This window comes from Micromys minutus, assembly GCF_963924665.1.
Source record: "Micromys minutus genome assembly, chromosome: X".
Lineage (NCBI taxonomy): Eukaryota > Metazoa > Chordata > Mammalia > Rodentia > Muridae > Micromys > Micromys minutus.
The window spans coordinates 127,999,201-128,019,933 of NC_137970.1; the positions used below are offsets into that span (position 1 = coordinate 127,999,201).

The 20,733-nt window shown below is 37.6% G+C and overlaps 1 protein-coding gene across 2 annotated transcripts in view; it reads right to left on the minus strand.

The window, feature by feature from the left end:
• Positions 1-1,129: 1,129 nt before the first annotated feature.
• Positions 1,130-20,733, minus strand: part of TMLHE (trimethyllysine hydroxylase, epsilon) — a 147,979-nt gene continuing 128,375 nt past the window's right edge. For both annotated transcript variants that reach the window (XM_080909548.1, XM_080909547.1), the window contains 2 exons: positions 5,143-5,281; positions 1,130-4,535 (listed from right to left, as the gene is read on the minus strand). In XM_080909548.1, the coding sequence (XP_080765674.1) occupies positions 4,404-4,535; positions 5,143-5,281 (271 nt within the window). In that variant the 3' untranslated portion in view covers positions 1,130-4,403. The remainder of the gene's footprint in view (positions 4,536-5,142; positions 5,282-20,733) is intronic.

Below are 20,733 nucleotides of genomic sequence, written 5' to 3' on the forward strand. Positions count from 1 at the left end.
ATCTCGTTTAAGTATCTCTATCAGCATCTTGAGGTATGATTTCAGGTCTGTGTCTTCTTTTTCTGGAGTGTTTGGAATTCCGATGTTTGCTCGTATGGGAGAGATGGGCTCTGGTGTTGCTAGATTGTCTTGGTTCCCTTGGGATATACTCTTTCTCTTTCCTCTTGCCATTTTGTTGTCAGTGATATGTTCTTGCCTTTCCCTTGTATCTGGTCTGTGTCCCTGGTTCTCCACTGGTTCAGGTGTCAGATGGGTCGAGCCCTGTTTTATGCCTCAGAGTCGTCGGGTGTGAGCAGAAGTTCCAACGATCTGTTTCTGTTTGCTGGATCAGGCATGGCAGGGCAGGGCAAGGCAGGGTGTGCACTTTTCGTGTGCACTCCGCAGAGATCTCTCTGCTCCCCTGTGGTCTAGGTCTCCCACTCACCAGTTGCTCAGCCTCTATGAGCCGCCGATCCAGGTTGCAGGTAGGCCAGGCTCCGCTCCTCATCTTGATTTATTAAGTGCTTCATAGAATAATCTTTCAACTGCCAAAATTTGTCGATTGTCCTGAAGCTTTTTGTATTTTAATGTAAATTTCACTTCCCCAAGAAGGGCTGCCTAGTCATATGACTCCAACTGAATGTTCTCATTTTAATTACTAAAATAAAGGAAAGCCAGTGACTGGGCGGGGCAATGGAGATGGAGAGGGCTGAGAGGCATGAAGAAGTCAGAGAACTGAGGGTGAAGGTCATGGCAACATGGAGTTTCCCAAGGACCAGCTAGACCCAGGTGATATTAATTGGTGTTAAATAGCTGTGAACATTAAGGATTTTATAGGTTTAGTATCTCATATAGAAGGGCAGTTTGTATCTTTGTCTTTTTGATGCTATCTTGCTGTGTAGAGGGTTTGTGGATTGAGAGTTGAATATATAAACCTGTATGAAAAGCTAGCAGGCTGTAGAGTTGTGTTTGTGAGATTTTGGGGTACAGAAACACCCAGGGACAGAGGCAGAGAACAGGTGGTAGTGAACCGCCAAGAAAAAGGAGTTGTGTGAATGAAGTGAGATCTGGGTGGTGGCTTGGAGCCAGTGCGCGTGGCTCCGTATCAGGGTCGGGCCTGACAAGTGAGACTTCAGAGCTAATAGAGAGATAAGCACTTTAATATTTAATGCCACAAAAATTTTAGCAGCAGAGTCAAGGAAGAAAGTTGGATATGCACAATTTGAACAATGCATGCAACTATTTAACATTTGCCATTTTCACATGGCAGTCAAACCCTGGGCTGGATGCAGGATCTTCTTTTCCAGAACATCATTATTTCCTGTTATGGAATAATCCTGAAGAGTTATACAGAGAAGTCAGGCAGGGAACACCAATACACCAATATTTTTGAGCAGGAATATTTTGGATAAATATACTCTGAGACACTTTTCAAGAAGCCTTAATTACTTTGATGTCCAAACAATTTATGTGTACTCTCAGAATTATCTTTGCATCCTTGAAGGATCCTTAAAGATAGCCAGTAGATCAGGCTTGCATTTTCTTTCCTTTTTAAAAAAATATTGTATTTTTTGTTAGCTTGTTTTTATTTATTTTTCACTGAGGAATCACAATTCCTATTTTGTGCTCCACTCAGATCTGCTAAGTCAGTTGTGATTCATTCATCTGCTATTTAGCATGTATATTTGAGTTGCTGCTTCCTCTACTGTTCTAATATTTTCTTTAAAATTCTGTCCTTCCCATGTGTTTAAATAGAATGTTTAAGAGCTTACTTGGGAAAGTTTTCTGGAGTATTTGAAGTCATATGTGATTGTATATGCTTCCTGTTTTATTCCTTAATCATAATCATGCACATCTGCCTGTCTCATTAACCTGATTTGCTTTTGCTTCCAAGGAACTCTCCTTAATATTCTCCCAGATTTTCTTGTCTCACTAACCTCTTTTACTCTTCTGTTCTTTTAACTTTAGACTTTTAGGTCACAACAAAGGAAGTTTGGACTCTTATCATTCAAGCTAAGACTTTACTAAGACTATACTGCTTTTTATTCTGGTGCAAAAGCAGTTATAAAGATAAGCCCAGATCAAGAAAGTATGCAGTCATACTTTGCATGACCAATGCAAGAAATGTGGGAAGAGTAAAATCTACAAGTATATACAAATTTCTCACTCAAGATGATACAGTCAGTTCATGATAAGACAAGCCCACAGTTCCAAACTCATGATAATTGTGGATAATATATAAAAGGTCATCTGAAAATGGAATAATGATGACAAAAACAGATAAACAAGATCAGAAAGTTATCTTCATGCTGAAGTATCAGGCTTACTGCTCTAAAAGGGACCTGTGGTAACTAGCATTTGATCTCCAGAAAGGTAGAACATTCCAAAAATAGTTTTTGTAAAATGCTGGTCATAGGCTACTCTCATTGCTTGATGTGAAGGTACTTACAAATTCACTAACCCTTATCCTTAGGTCTTCCAAAAGTAATGACAGTGAAAAAGGAAACACTGACAAATCAGAAACTCTGCCAGGGTCATTGCCTTTGATTAGGTACAAGCTTATGGGGTGAGGATACAGATACATCATGGACTCATAATTTAGAGATGATTTTACCCAACAGTAGGCTCTGAATAGACCTCTCAAATTTCAAAGACAGTTCCTGTGAAATGAATAAAAAAATTGGCTATTATTTGGAAGTCTAGTTAGGAATGGAAAATTCTGATTGATTGATTTCCTTCTGCCACGTTGACTTCTTTCTACCAAGCTTCTACCTTGGAAACAAGCAAAGATATACAAGTTGGCTAAAAATTTATAGAAAATGCTTCTTGTCACTTTTTAATGTTTGAAAACTGTCAACCTAGATAATCACGGGACTTTTAAAAACATCCATTTGCTAAACAAACTGAAAGTAGGTCTGATGCTTATTGTTATACCATGAATGATTAGACAGTGTGTGGAAAGTGGAGGAAGTTGATATGTATTACATGAGATGGCATTACTAACTAGAAGAATTTGCTTGGGTGTTAGGTTTCTAAAACTCTCCTCTGTGACCTTGGATAATTCACTCAAAGTGTCTTTACCTCTATGTTTTCAATTGTATAATAGGTTTGGGTATGTTCCCATTAAAAGCATTTTTGACAATGTTGTTGCTTGAATATAAAATGTCCTCTATATGTTTGTGTGTTTGAACACTTGGCTCTCACTTGGTTGCACTATTTGAGAAACTTGTAGGACCCCTAGGAAGTAGAGTCTTGCTGGAGGAAGTATGGCACTAACAGAGGGTTTGAGGGTTTACAAACAACCTCTATATCCTGTTTTCTTTCTGTTTCCTGAGTGCAGATACAAATGTGATCATCTGATGTCCTGCTGCCTGTGGATCAACATGTAGAACTCTCAACTCTTTCTACACAATGCTTGCCTGTATAATTGTCATGCTCCATACCATGATGATAATGAGTTGAACCTGTAAAACTGTAAGTCAGTTCAAATTAAATGTTGTCCTTTATAAGAGTTTCCTTGGTCATGTTGTTTCCTCACAGCAATGAACCCCTAAGACAATATTTCTTAAAGGAACACATAAAATTATCAAGAGGTATCTGAAAAGTTGCAAAATATTACTAGTCTTCAGGCAGAAGCCAAATCAGACTATAGTAAGATATCATTTTGATCCAGCTATAATTGCAATAGTCAATACCAAAAAGTAAAGTATATAAGTTAGGATATACACTGAAAAGAAAGTTTATTTCACTGTTGATGGGAATGTAAATTAGTATATTCATTATGGGAAGCAGAAAACACCTTCCAAGAATGTTGAAGAAACAAAACTACTCTATTATCCATATGCCTTCTCTGGGTATATTACATACCAAAGGAAAATTAAACCTGTGTATTACAGATTATATCATGCCCATGTTTGTTGATATATTATCCATAGTAGCTAAAACATGGAGTCAATCTTGAACTGTGGCACAATGGAATACTATTCAGTCATCAAAAGAAAAACAATATCTCATTATTCTTAGTCAAATGAATTATAAAGGGTAAAAACTCTTTACAAATGTTGCTTTATCAATATTTTGTCATTTCCAGAATGCATTGCATTCTGATTTAGCTGAAGACAAATTATGTAATACTATTGGTTTCCTTTTAATAAGGAGATTATATTTCTTAAGTACAGTAATTAAAATTATATCAAAAAGATTAGGAAAAGATTAAACTCATAACTTAAAAAGAAAGTTACCCTACTAGATGGCTGATATTAAAGAATTCAGAAGCCCTCTTTTTTTTTAAGTAAGGAAAAACTTCTGTTTTGCAGAATGGTAAATAGACAATATGAAGCAAATTTTAACACAACGTTGTTCTGTTGATATAAAATTCTGGTAGTAAGGTATCAAGTGTATTCATAATCTTAGTGCTTTCAACTTTAGGCATGAAGACCCAGGAAACGAGCAGTATTCAATAAATCATCTCTCGTTAAATAGCAGCCACAGAGTTGACGGTAGCCAGTGAATGATTCCCTGCCATGAAGAACTCGCCAGTTATCTATAAATAGTACCTGTGAATGTATGAAAAAAGAGAGTACACAATCAAAACAAGGGCAAATCTTAGGGAATCTAAATCAGAAAAGATCACTGAAAGATTAAGCTTTAGATTGTTCTATGGGTTACATCTGATTAAATATTTTTTTAAGATAAGTAGATTAAAAGGAATAAGATATGTCTAATCTTTTAGCAGGCTAAATCTCAATTAAAAAGAAAATAGTTTTTATAAGCTCTGTGTACCCAAGGAACTTACATTCTTTAAGCAACTATCTCCTTTTCAAAGTAAATCAGGAATTTGGTTTCTTTATCTGCAATCCTCAGTTTATACTTTTAAAAATAGTGGAAGCTATTCTATTGTTAGGGGAATTATTAAGATTTAAAAATTGAATCATTAAGCTGGAAGGATCCTACTTAAATAACTTCATCATTAAAATAAGTGTGTCTGATGTATGGAGATCCAAGTGGTACCTGCTTCCAATTATCAGTGAATAACTAGCAGGGCCAGGAAAAATAACAAAAATCTTTTGTAACATGGTGACAATATATTAAACCACTTTCAGTTGTCACCAAATTTTGTATGGCATGCTTACTTGACATATTTTTATAGAGTTTGGGACTTACCTTTCCAGGCTTTAATTTGACCCAAAGCTCATTCTCAGGCCTTCTCAATTCAGATGTTAGGGTTCGGTGTGCTATATACCAACGATGGACAACATCATAAGGCACAGTGTTGATGACAGCTCTGTCATAGTTGTTGTACCTTATATAGAACCATGAGAAATAAAGATCTCAGACATATGATAAAACCATTTACTGCTTATTGAACTGTTTTAGATAATGCTTTCTCTGTGTTTACTGTTTGTTCGAAATATTAAATGACAATGAATCAAGTTACTCTTAGGAATACAGCACCAGAGAAAAGAAATTCCACAATCTGCTGGTCACATTTTGTTTCTCTTTGGAGTCTTTTGGGAACAGGGAGTCAAAGTTAAGTTCTAGCTGATTCTTCCCATCTCAGGATGTAGTTTTATTTTTGTTGTTGTTGTTTGTTTTTTACGGATATGGTATTTTATCTGAAGTATGTTTCCTGGAATAAGTACTTATTGATCAAAGTGCAATGAAAACATCAGGGGAGTTTTTATATTAATATAAAGAGGAAAATATAAGTTGTATAAACAAAGCTATATTAAAAATATACAGAATGAGGTAATTCCACAAGTATTTTCCTTTGTGAGAAAAATACTAGATATAACCTAGTACATAGTTTTACTCAGAGGTCTTCATTCAGTCTGTTATTCATTTAATACTACCACTTATATGAGCACCTACTATTGCCAAGGTATTTATTTAGAAATAAATATGTGATGTGACATAATCGGAGCTTTTTTGGAAGTTTATATCCTACTGAAGATGCAAAGATATAAATACAACAAACACATAAATAATTTTAGCGAGTTTACAGATGCTGTGTGAAAATACAGGGGCATGTGTTTAAAGGTAACAAAAATATTATTTTTGAATACTGAAGGAATTTTTTTGAGAAGACACTGGAGCTGGTGCCTGTATGAGTAGAAATCAAGTATAAGACAAACTGAAGTGTAGTCTAGCCAGAGAAAATAGCAAATATAAGATATTGGGATAGAAATAATAATTTTATTATGATTACAGACCACCAAGCAGGCCAATTAGCTTGTGTTGAGTAATCAACCAGAATTGTAATTGAAGAAATTAAATAGAGGAAGTAGCCAGCGACAAGATTATATATATCTTGTCATGGAAGGTATGGTAAAAGACTTGGATTTGATCTGCTTACCATAAGGACCACTGACAAGTATTTACTAAGATAATGTTTTTCTGTCCAAGTGTCACATGCATAACTCTAATCATAACATAAAGAAACAGAAGCAGGTGGAACTCTTTCACTTTGACGTCAGCTAAGGCTACACAGTTGTGCTCTATCTATTTTAGCTAAGAGAAATTAACTTTTTGCTGAAGTATAACATATGTAGGAAAGTACACAAAAATTCTTGATGAATTTTCATGTTGGGTGACATTCATGTCACTACTAATGAGATATACAAATTATTGCTAGAACACGGTGACATTTTCTTAAGCCCGTTTCCAGTCACATTGCTTCTCCTACCCAAGGATAATTATCATCCTGATTTCTGCATTAAAATTGTTTATAAAAAGTTTTATATAAATGGAATCATATGGTATCTCCTTTTTTGTGTCTTGTACAATATTGAATGAAAATTTAATATTGCATTTATGAAATTTATCATTTAGTAGTAGTTACTCATTACTGGTGCTATACAGAACTTAACTACATGATCATTCTATAATTTATTCATAGTGTTTTTACTGAACATTTGAGTAGTTTTCACTTTGGAGCTATTTTATAAGTAGTGCTTCCATGAACATTCTTTTGTTTATCTTGGTAAATGTATGTATTAATTTTCCTTGGTATAAACTTAAGGATAGAATTTCGGGTTGTAAGGTATGTATACTGTCAGATTTTAGTAGATATTGCCAAAGGTCTTCCTTTCAAAGAGAAATAATTTTTCTCTTCAATATGGCATTTGTTGAGTTTGGTATATAGCATAATCAGAACCAATATTCTTTTTTTTTCTCATAGGTGAAACAAACGCCAGCTTACTAGGCCTAACAGGACTAGCATCATAAAATCAAATGAAAGACTATAATGAATGGTGCTTTCTTTCAAGATTTTAGGAGCCATGTTTATATAAGGAAGACAGTGAGGAAGCAGTCTCCAATAGCGTGTCGATATTCAATGTCATTTCTAGAGACTTCTGGTTCTATATATTTGGTAGCTGTATAAATACTATCTCATTGACTTATTTTACCATTTGAGAAGGAAAACTGTTTAGCTCCCTTTTACACATACGGCAATTAAAACTTGGAAAAAGGACACAGAGCGGAGCCTGGTCCATCTGCCACCCAGAACGGCAGCTTGTAAAGGCTGAACAACTGGTGAGTGGGAGACCTAGGCTGCGGGGGAGCGGAGGGATCTCTGCGGAGTGCACACGGAAAGTGCACCCCCTGCCTTGACCTGCCCTGCCCTCCCAGATCCAGTGACCGGGAACAGATCTTAGGAACTTCTGTTCCCACCCTGAGACGACTTCAGGACACAGAGCAGAGCCTGGCCCATCTGCCACCTGGAATGTCGGCTCATAGACACTGAGCAACTGGTGGGTGGGAGACCTGGGCTGCCAGGGAGCAGAGAGATCTCTGCGGAGTGCACAGGGAAAGTGCACCCCCTGCCTTGCCCTGCCCTGCCCTGCCTGATCCAGCGACCAAAAACAGAACTTTGGAACTTCTGTTTCCATCTGGCGGCGACTTCAGGGCGCAGAGCGGAGCCTGGCCCATCTGCCACCCAGAACTGCAGCTCATAGAAGCTGAGCAACTGGTGGGTGGGAGACCTGGGCAGCCAGGGAGCAGAGAGATCTCTGCGGAGTGCACACGGAAAGTGCACCCCCTGCCTTGCCCTGACATGCCCTGCCTGATCCAGTGGCACCCCCTGCCTTGCCCTGCCCTGCCCTGCCTGATCCAGCGACCAAAAACAGAACTTTGGAACTTCTGTTTCCATCTGGCGGCGACTTCAGGGCGCAGAGCGGAGCCTGGCCCATCTGCCACCCAGAACTGCAGCTCATAGAAGCTGAGCAACTGGTGGGTGGGAGACCTGGGCAGCCAGGGAGCAGAGAGATCTCTGCGGAGTGCACACGGAAAGTGCACCCCCTGCCTTGCCCTGACATGCCCTGCCTGATCCAGTGACCAGGAACAGAACTTTGGAACTTCTGTACCCACCCGGCAACTCTGAGGCATAGAACAGGGCTCAGCCCATCTGCCACCTGGACCAGTGGAGATCCAGGGACACAGACCAGATACAAGGGAAAGGCAAGAACATATCACCGGCAACAAAATGGCAAGAGGAAAGCAAAAGAGTATATCCCAAGAAAACCAAGACAATCTAGCAACACCAGAACCCAGCTCTCCCATAACAGCAAACATCGGAATTCAAAGCACTCCAGAAAAGGAAGACACAGACCTGAAATCATACCTCAAGATGCTGATAGAGATAATTAAACAAGAAAGAAAGGAAAAGCAAAAAGATTCAGAAGCTTTTAAAGAGGAAACAAAAAAAAAAAAAAAAAAAAAAAAAAAAACTCAAAGAACTACAGGAAAACACAACCAAAGAGATGAAGGAATGGAAGAGAGAATTTAAAATGGAATTTGACACAATAAAGAAAACACTAAAAGAGATAACCCTAGAGGTAGAACACCAAAAAAAGAAATCAGGAGTCACAGAAGCAAACATTTCCAATAGATTACAAGAGATGGAAGAGAGAATCTCAGAGGCAGAAGACAACATTGTAAACATAGACCAAACAGCCAGAGAAGATGCAAAAAACAAAAAGCTCCTAACCCAAAATGTCCAGGACATCCAGGACACAATGAGAAGACCGAACCTAAAAATAATAGGAATAGAAGAGGGAAAAAAGTATCAACTAAGAGGCACAGTAAATATCTTCAACAAAATCGTAGAAGAAAACTTCCCTACCCTCAAGAATGAGATGACCACGAGCATAAAAGAAACCTTCAGAACTCCAAATAGGTTGGACCAGAAAAGAAATACCTGCCGACACATAATAGTAAAAACATCAAGTGCCCAAAGTAAAGAAAGAATACTAAAAGCAGTAAGGGAAAAAGGTCAGGTAACATATAAAGGCAGGCCAATCCGACTCACACCCGATTTCTCAACAGAGACTATGAAAGCTAGAAGAGCCTGGACAGACATCATGCACACCCTAAGGGAGCACAAGTGCCAGCCCAAGGTGCTATACCCAGCAAAACTATCAATCACCATCAATGGAGAGATGAAGATATTTCAAGACAAATCAAAATTTACACAATATCTGACCACAAACCCAGCACTACAACGAATTATAGGTGGAAAACCCAATACAATGAGGGAAATTACAGCCTAGTAAAAACAAGAAACCTCCTAAAGAAGAAAGCTAAAAGAAGGAAAAGACACAGAGACAACTCAACCCACAAGAGCAATAATGGCAGGAAACAGAAACAACTATTCCTTGATATCTATTAACATAAATGGACTAAACTCCCCAATAAAGAAACATAGGCTTTCAGACTGGATATATAAACAAAATCCAGCCTTCTGCTGCATACAGGAAACTCATCTCAGAGACAAAGACAGACACTAAATCAGAGTAAATGGGTGGGAAAAAAACTTCCAAACAAACAGCCCCAAGAAGCAAGCTGGAGTGGCTATTCTATTATCGAATAATGTAAATTTCCAACCAAAGTTATCAAAAAAGATAAGGAAGGACACTTTTTACTCATTACCGGGGAAATCTGTCAGGAGGAACTCTCAATCCTTAACATATATGCTCCAAGTATAAAAGCACCCACATTCATAAAAGAAACCCTACTAAAGCTCAAAAAATACATGTTACCCCACACAATAATAGTGGGAGACTTTAATACCCCACTCTTACCAATGGACAGATCATGGAAACAGAAACTGAACAAGGACACTGCAAAACTAGCAGAGATTTTGAACGAACTAGAATTAATAGATATATACAGAACATATTATCCTAAAGTAAAAGAATACACTTTCTTTTCAGCACCCCATGGCACCTATTCGAAAATTGACCACATAATTGGACAAAGAACGAGCCTCAATCGATATAAGATTGAAATACTCCCATGCATCCTCTCAGATCACCATGGTCTACGGCTAGTCTTTAACAACAACAAAGACAACAAAAAGCCCACATACACATGGAAACTAAACAACGCTCTGTTAAAGGATAGCAGGGTCAAAGAAGAAATAAAGAAAAAAATTAAGGATTTTCTAGAATTCAATGAAAACGAAAACACAACATTCCCAAACCTATGGGATGCAATGAAAGCAGTACTGAGGAAAACTCATAACCCTAAGTGCTTCCAAAAAGAAACTGGAGAGAGCTTACATCAGCAAACTGACAGTACAGCTTAAAGCCCTAGAACAAAAGGAAGCATATATACCCAAAAAGAGTAGACGGCAAGAAATAATCAAAAGTAGGGAAGAAATAGACGAAATAGAATAAAAAAGAACAATTGAAAAAAATCAACAAAATCAAGAGTTGGTTCTTTGAGAAAATCAACAAGATTGATAAACCCCTAGCCAGACTAACTAGAGGGCAAAGAGAGAGTATCCAAATTAACAGAATCAGAAAGGAAATTGGCGACATAACAACTGAAACTGAGGAAATTCAAGAAATCATCAGATCCTACTACAAAAGCCTATACTCCACAAAATTGGAAAATCTGGAGGAAATGGACGAATTCTTAGACAGATACAAGATCCTAAAGTTAAACCGGGACCATGTAAACCATCTAAATAACCCTATAACACCTAAAGAAATAGAAGAAGTCATCAAAAGCCTCCCAACCAAAAAAAGCCCAGGTCCAGATGGGTTCAGTGCAGAATTTTATCAGACATTTATTGAAGACATAACACCAATACTCTCCAAACTATTCCAAAAGATAGAATCAGATGGAATACTACCTAACTCATTTTTGAGACTACAATAACCCTCGTACCTAAACCACACAAAGACCCTACAAGGAAAGAGAACTTCAGACCAATCTCACTTATGAACATTGATGCAAAAATACTCAACAAAATCCTTGCAAACCGAATCCAAGAACACATCAAAACGATCATTCATCATGACCAAGTAGGCGTCATCCCTGGGATGCAGGGATGGTTTAATATAAGAAAATCCATCAAAATAATCCACCATATAAACAAACTCAAAGATCAGAATCACATGTTCATCTCACTAGATGCTGAGAAAGCATTTGACAAAATCCAACACCCCTTCATGTTAAAAGTCCTGGAAAGAACAGGAATCCAAGGTTCATACTTAAACATAATAAAAACAATATACAGCAAACCAACTGCCAACATCAAACTTAATGGCGAGAAACTTGAAGCAATCCCACTAAAATCAGGGACTCGACAAGGCTGCCCACTCTCCCCCTACCTATTCAACATAGTACTGGAAGTCCTGGCTGGAGAAATTAGACAGCAAAAGGAGACCAAGGGGATACAAATCGGAAAGGAAGAGATAAAAACATCACTCTTTGCCAATGACATGATAGTGTACTTGAGTGACCCCAAAAATTCCACCAGAGAACTCCTAGAGCTGATAAACAAGTTCAGCAAAGTGGCTGGATACAAAATTAACTCAAACAAATCAGTAGCCTTCCTATACTCAAAGGACAAACATGTGGAGAAAGAAATTAGGGAAAAGGTACCCTTCACAATTGTTACAAAATTTATGAAATACCTTGGTGTGACTCTAACTAAGCAAGTGAAGGACCTTTATGACAAGAACTTCAAACCTCTAAAGAAAGAAATTGAGAAGGATCTCAGAAAATGGAAATATCTCCCATGCTCATGGATTGGAAAGATCAACATCTTAAAAATGGCCATCCTACCAAAAGCAATCTACAGATTCAATGCAATCCCCATCAAAATTCCAACCCAGATCTTCATTGAGTTGGAAAGAGCAATGTGCAATTTCATCTGGAATAACAAAAGACCTAGAATAGCGAAATCCATCCTCAACAACAAGAAAACATCTGTGGGAATCACTATCCCTGATCTCAAGCTATATTACAAGGCAATTGTGCTGAAAACTGCATGGTACTGGTACAGAAATAGGCATATGGATCAACGGATTAGAATAGAAGATCCAGAAATGAGCCCTCATGTATATGGTCACCTGATTTTTGACAAAGGAGCCATAAACATTCAATGGAAAAAGGACAGCCTATTTAACAAATGGTGCTGGTCCAACTGACACTCAGCATGCAAAAGAATGAAAATAGACCCTTTCTTATCTCTTTGTACAAAGCTCAAGTGTAAGTGGATCAAAGATCTCCACATTAAACCAGGTACACTGAAACTATTAGATGAGAAAGTAGGGAAAACCTTAGAACACATAGGCACAGGAGAAAATTTCCTGAACAAAACACCAATGGCTCAAGCTCTAAGGTCAAAGATTAACAAATGGGACTTAATGAGATTGCAAAGTTTCTGTAAGGCTAAGGACATTGTCAAGAAAACAAAACTGCAACCAACAGAATGGGAAAAGTTCTTTACCAACACCACATCAGATAGAGGCCTAATATCCAAGGTATACAAGGAACTCAAAAAGCTAGACACCAGAGAATCAAATAACCCTATTAAAAAATGGTGTACAGAGCTAAACAAAACGTTTTCAGTTGAGGAACACTGAATGGCCGAGAAATATCTGAGGAAGTGCTCGACATCCTTAGCCATCAGGGAAATGCAAATCAAAACAACCCTGAGATTGCACCTCACACCAGTCAGATTGGCCAAGATCCAAAACTCAGATGACAGCAGATGCTGGCGAGGCTGCGGAGAAGGAGGAACACTTCTCCAATATTGGTCGGTTGCAAACTAAAACAACCACTCTGGAAATCAGTCTGGAGATACCTCAGAAAATTGGATATAGTGCTACCCGAAGACCCATCTATTCCACTTCTGGGCATATACCCCAGAGACAATTTAATACACAACAAAGTTATATGCACCACAATGTTCATAGCAGTTCTATTTATAATAGCCAGAAGCTGGAAAGAACCCAGATGTCCTTCAGTAGATGAATGGATACAAAAATTGTGGTACATTTACACAATGGAATACTACTCAGCCACCAGAAACAATGACAACCAAATTCTTAAGAAAATGGTTGCATCTAGAGAATATCATCCTGAGTGAGATAACCCAGTCACAAAAGAACAGACATAATATGCAGTCACTGATAGTGGGATGCTAACCCCAGAGGCTTGCACTCCCCCAGAAACAACTCACAGACTGTATCAAGTCCAAGAAATAAAGAAAACAAAACAAAACAAAAAAATATTTACGAAACAAGAAGACTTTGACTATTTCCATGTTACATTTTGTTTTACATGTACTTTACGCTTATTGCAACTATTAGGTTTTCAATGCATACTGTCAAGCCTTTGAAAAAATCAAATACTGACTAAAAAATATATTCATATAGTTTTATGTAAAAATTATTTTAAAATCTGAAAAAAAAGTACTGACAAAATGTATAATTTTAAGCAAAAAATGTTTAAAATCTGTACATTTATCTTTGTTTTGTTAAATAAAATTGTTTAAAAAAATACTTGGAAAAAGTAATTTGTCCCAGTTTACTATTTTAGGCAATTGGATTTCTCTATCATTTTACATGTTGTTGATAGCATCATGGAGAAAGAATTATCCAATTCCTGTGAACACTTGCTTATAAGGCCATCTTAAAAAGTATCTATGATAGTAGCTAAAATTAATATAACTGACAGCACCAAGTACTAGCCATAATGTAGGGCAGATGCATTTTCCAACTATATTTTATGAAGGTGTAAAAATAGTATTTCTAGCTTGGTAAAAGATATTTACTGAAACTAAATATTTCTGGACTCTGTAACAAATCAGTTCCATTCTTTAATAATTAGCACTAATTATCAACTTGACAGAATATATAATTACCGAAGAGATAAAAACCTCTGGTCAAATCTCTGAGGGCATTTTCAGAGGAGTAAGTGAATAGGGAGGACCCTTTCTAAATGCGGGTGCCCCCATTTCATGGGCCAGAGTTCTGGAGTGAATACAAAGGAGAAAGTGAAATGAGCACCAGCATTCATATCTCTCTGATCCCTGTTGTAGCCTGCTACCAAGTATATAACTCTTCAACTATGAGCCAGAGTAAACCCTTTCTTCCTGAATTGCTTTTGTTAGGAATTTTGTCATAGCAATGAGAAAAGTAATTAATACACATCCCTAGATATTTGATAGAAATGAAAATAAATATTCACAATAGTACTTTTATGGGATTTTTTACGGCAATTTGAATCATAATGAAACCAAACTAGAAACAACTTGTAGTTATTTTGGGGAAAAAAGGAAGGAAGGAAGGAAGGAAGGAAGGAAGGAAGGAAGGAAGAAAGAAAGAATGACAGACATAGTTTTCTTTGGAGGTAAATATGCAGGGTTTGATTGTAAAATAGAAAAATGCTTCCTTTATTGAGGATGATGATATTCTTATATTGATAAAGATTCATGCCACAAAATATATTCATTCCTCAGACCCCCATAAGTGCCTTGGTTTGGGTTTTATTGCTATGAAGAGACAGCATGATGACGGCAATTCTTATAAAGGAAAACATTTAATTGGGGCTGGCTTACAGTTTCAGAGGTATAGTTTGTTATCATCAAAGCAGGAAGCATAGCAGCATGCAGGTATGTATAGTAGTGGAGAATAAGTCCAGAATTCTACATTTTGATACAAAGGCACCTAGGAGAAGACTGACTTCCAGGTAGCTAGGAGAAGGGCACTCCTGAAGTGATACACTTCCTCCAGCAAGGCCACACCCACTCCAACAGTCCAGACCTCCTAATAGCACCACACCTTGGGCCAAACATGCTCAAGTGACAATAACTTTATAGTTAATATTAAAAATATCACTATATGCACTTTCCACTTGAAAACAACAACAAAAAAACCATACTGAACTTAATTTTATATAAAAATTTAAGTATTTAAGTAGGAAATATGTGTGTATCTACAATACATTTTAAAATACTGCAAAAATATGATCAACACATGGGTGGATAGATGATTTCTTAGGGTTTCTACTGCTGTGGTGAAACATGACTAAAACAACTTGTAAAAGAAAGAGCGCATGCCCTTTTGCTTGGTCCATTCTGCTGGGACAGACTGAGAGCTAGTCTGCTTCCCGGAAGATGCCATATCTAGAGACATATCATAAGATAGGCTGCACACAGAGAGAGCATTTGTTATCACATCCTGAGGCATCACAGGAAATCTACTACACCTAGGGCATTTGACACCAAAGCAGGATACATAACAGGAGATCCAATGCACCCAGGACACCACAGTTTGAAGGGATCCCAAAAGTGCCTCTGTACAGAGGGCAACTGTGCAACCAATACCACAGTCTGAAGATGTCCCTGGGGCTCTGGCATACAGGGTAGCTGACCCAAAAGACTGAAATCCTCTTTAGAGTTTGGCTGCAAACAGGGAAACAGAAACCACAGTCTATAGGTCCCCCTTAGAGAACAGCTTCACACAGAACAACAGCTTGACTACTCCTCTGAAGAACCAACAGTCTGAAGGCTTCACAGGAGATCTACTGCAGTCAGGGCAACAAATCAGAAGCTTTTCTGCCCCTTTGAAGACCCTTCAGTTGGAAGGTCATATAGGAGATCTTCTACAACCAGAGCTGCAGGCCTACCAGGAGACCTGTAGCAACCCAGGGACAAAAGAGGCAGACTCCCGAGAGAGTCGTCCAGACCAGTAAATACCTGTGATAACCAGATGGTGAGTGGCAAATGCAAGACCACAAGCAACAGAAGCCAATATATGTGGCCATCATCAGTATCTAGTTCTCCCACCATAGCAAGCCCTGAATGCACCAATACACCTGGAAATCAGGAAGCTGACCTAAAATTCTATCACGTGAAGATAATAAAGTCCTTTAAGGAGGATATAAACAACTTAGTGAAAAAAAAAAGAAAACACAGGTAAACAGGTGAAGGAATTGCACACATCCATCCAAGACATAAAAAGTTGAAGAAGAAACAATACAGAAAACACAAATGGAGAGAAACATGAAAATTAAAAACACAGGAAAGAGGTCAGGAATTACAGGTGTATGTACATATTACCAACTAAATACAAGAGACAGAATCTCAAGAACCGGCCCCGTACCATCAGAACTCAAGTCCTGCTCTCAGATTGCTGAGCATTCAAAGGACACTCTAGAGCACCCTCCCTCAAGAGCCCACAGGTGAGTTGCCACTTTCTTTCCATGGACTATCTGGGGAGAGAACACTGGGAACACTCGGGGTGAAAGTATTTTAGTGCTGCTTGGGAACAGACTGTCCTGGCTTACATCTGTGCCCAGAGCCAGAATTGACCCACCTCCATCAGGGCTCATGGCCTGTCTGCAGAGAGCTGAGCACCCAGGAGCCTCAGGAGCACTCTGAGCATACAGGTGAGACCTCACTTCCTCTCCAGATTATCAAGGGAGAGACATATAGTAACTCTCTCGGTATAGGTATCACTATGTTGACTGAAAGCAGAATGTTCAGGCCTCCATCTATATCCAGAGCTAGAGCTGGCCTACTGCTATCAGAGCTCACAGATTGCCCACAGAAAGCTGAACACTCAGGAGCAATCTCCTTCCTAAGCACACAGGCCCACAGACCCACAGGAGAGACAAACTCCAGTAAGAGACAACAAGATCAACATGTATCACAGATAATAAAATGCGAAGAGGCAAGAGAAAGAACCTAAGAGACAGAAATCAAGATAACCTGGCACCATCAGAACCCAGTTCTCCAACCACAGCAAGTAGTGGATATCCCAACAAACCATAAAAACAAGATTTGGAATTAAAATCATACTTCATGATAATAATGGAGGTCCTGAGAAGTGCATGAGTAATTCTCTTAAAGAATTACAGGAGAGGACACCTAAACAAGTAGAAGCCCTTAAAGAGGAAACACAAAAATCACTTAAAGAGCAACAGGAAAACACAACCAAATGGTGAAGGAATTAAAAACAGAAATAGAAACAATAAAGAAATCATAAAAGGAGACAATTCTGGAGATAGAAAATCTAAGAAAGAAATCAGGAGTCATAGATGCAAGCATCACCAAGAGAATACAAGAGATGGAAGAGAGAAGTTCAGGGGTAGAAGATACCATAGAAAACATTGAAATAACACTCAGAATATGCAAAAATCAAAAAGGTTCTAAACCAAAACATCCAGGAAATCCAGGACAAAATAAGAAGACCAAACCTAAGGATAAGTGTAGAAGAGAGCAAAGACTCCCAACTTAAAGGCCCAGTAAATATCTTCAACAAAATTATAGAAGAAAACTTCCCTAACCTAAAGAAAGAGATGACCATGAACATAGAAGAAGCCTAAAGAACTCCAAATAGATTGGACCAAAAAAGAAATTCCTCCTGACACATAATAGTCAAAACACCAAATGTTCAAAACAAAGAAAGAATACTAAAAGAAGAGAAAAAGGACAAATAACATATAAAGGCAGACCAACCAGAATTACACCAGACTTCTCAACAGAGACTATGAAAGCTAAAAGATACAGGACAAATGTCATACAACCACAAGAAAACACAAATGCCATCCCAGGTTACTATATCCAGCAAAACTCTCAATTACTACAGATGGAAAAACCAAGATATTTCAGGACAAACCAAAATTTATACAATATCTCTCCATGAATCCAGTCCTAGAAAGGATAATAAATGGAAAACACCTAAACAAGGAAGGAAAATACACCCTTGGAAAAGCAAGAAAATAATTTTCTTGCAACAAACCCAAAAGAAGAAAAGCACACAAACAATTCTAACTCTAACAATATAAATAACAGAAAACAACAATCACTATTCCTTCATATCTCTTAACATCAATGGAATCAATCCCCAATAAAAATACATAGACTATCAGATTGGATATGTAAACAGAATCCAGCATTTTGCATAATATAGGAAACTCATCTCAGTGACAAAGACATATACTACCTCAGAGTAAAAGGCTGGGGAAAAAATCTTTACAAGCAAATGGCCCAAAGAAACAAGCTAGAGTAACCATTCAAATATCAAATAAAATAGATTTTCAACCAAAAGTTATCAAAAAATAAAAGGAAGGACACTTTTTACTCATCAAAGAAAAAACATCTATGAAGATGAACTCTCAGTCCTAAACATCTATGCTCCAAACACAAGGGCACCCACTATCATAAAAGAAACTCTACTAAAGATCAAAGTATGTATTGCACTGCACACAATAATAGTGGGAGACTTCAACACCCCACTCTCTTCAATGGATAGATCATGGAAGCAGAAACTGAACAGAGACAGCGAAACTAACAGAACTTATGAACCAAATGGATTTGAAAGAACATTTCCATAGAATATTTCATCCTAAAACAAAAGAATTCACCTTCTTTTCAGCACCTCACAGCACCTTCTCCAAAACTGACCAATAGTCGGTCGAAAAAGAGGCCTCAACAGATATAAGAAGATTGAAATAGTCCCATGCATCCTATCAGATCATCATGGACTAGGGCTGTTCTTCAATAACAACAACAACAAAACAACAGAAATCCCACATACACATGGAAGCTGAACAATGCACCACTCAACGATAACTTAGTCAAGGAAGAAATAAAGAAAAGAATTAAAGACTTTTTAGAATTTAATGAAAATGAAGGCATGACAAACCTATTCTAATGTGATACAATGAAAGCTGTGCTAAGACAAAAACCCATACTTCTGAGTGCCTCCAGAAAGAAACAAGGAGAACATACACTATCAGCCTCACCGCACACCTGAAAGCTCTAGAACAGAAAGAAGCAGATACACCCAAAAGGAGTAGAAGGCAGGAAATAATCAAAGTCAGAACTAAAATCAACCAAGTAAAAACTAAAAGAACTATACAAAGAATTAACAAAACCAGGAGCTGTTTCTTTTAGAAAATCAACAAGATTGACAAACCCTTAGCTAGAATAACTAGAGGGCTGATAGAGAGCATCCAAATTAACAAAACTGGAAATGAAAAAGGAGACATACAACAGAAATTGAGGAAATTCAAGTAATCATCACATCCTACTACAAAAGCCTATATTCAACAAACCTGGAAAATCTAGAGCAAATGGACACTTTTCTATACAGATGCTATGTACCAAAATTAAATCAGGATCATATAAACCACCTAATATTCCTATGACTCCTAAAGAAAGAGAATCAGTAATCAAAAGCCTAACCCCCCACCCCCGAAAAAAAGGTCAGTACCATATGGGTTTAGTGCAGAATAGTATCAGACCTCCATAGAAGACTCAATACTCTCCAAACAATTCCACAAAATAGAAACAGAAGGAACATTACCCAACCCATTCTTTGAAGCCCAAATCATGTCCACACCAAAACCACACAAGGACCATACACAAAAAAGAGAATTCAGACCAATTTCTCCCGTGAATATCGATGCAAAAATACTCAATAAAATTCTTGCAAATTGAATCCAAGAACACATCAGAGCAATCATTCACCATGATCAAGTAGGCTTCATCCCAGGGATCCACAGATGGTTCAATATATGGAAATCCATCAACTTAATCCACTATTTAAATAAACTCAAAGGAAAAAAAAAAAACAAAAGTTCATCTCATTAGATGCTGAGAAAGCATTTGATAAAATTCAACAACCCTTCATGTTAAAACTCTTGTAAAGATCAGGAATTCAAGGCTCATACCTAAACATAGTAAAAACAATATACAAAAAACCTGGAGGCAACATCAAACCAAGTGGCGAGAAACTTGAATTAGTCCCACTGAAATCAGGCACTAGACAAGGCTGCCCATGTTCCCCCTACCTATTCAACATAGTACTGGAAACTTGAACAGAGCAATTAGACAGCAAAAGGAAGTCAAAGGATACAAAATGGAAAAAAAGAAAACAAAATATTACTCTTCACAGATGATATGATAGTGTACTTAAGTGACCCCAAAAAATTCACACAAGAACTCCTAAAGCTTATAAACAACTTCAGCAAAGTGGCTGGATATAAAATTACTCAAACAATTCTGTAGCCTTCCTGTAGTCATAGGATAAACAGGCTGAGAAAAAACAATTAGGAAATTGATACCCTTCACAATAGTCACAAATAATATAAAATACCTTGATGTGACCTTAACTAAGCATGTGAAAGATTTCTATGAGAGGAACTTCCTGTCTCTGAAGAAAGAAATTAAATAAGACCTCAGAAGATGGAAAGATCTCCCATGATCTTGGATTGGCAGGATTAACATAGTAAATATGGCCATCTTGCCAAAAGCAATCTACAGATTCAAAGCAATTCCCAACAAAATTCCAACTCAATTTTCATAGAGTTAGAAACAACAATTTGCAAATTTATTTGGAATAACAAAAAAAAAGGATAGCAAAAACTATTCTCAACAATAAAAGAACTTCTAGGAAAATCACCATCCGTGACCTCAAGCAGTAGTTTTGGATCAATTTTGAT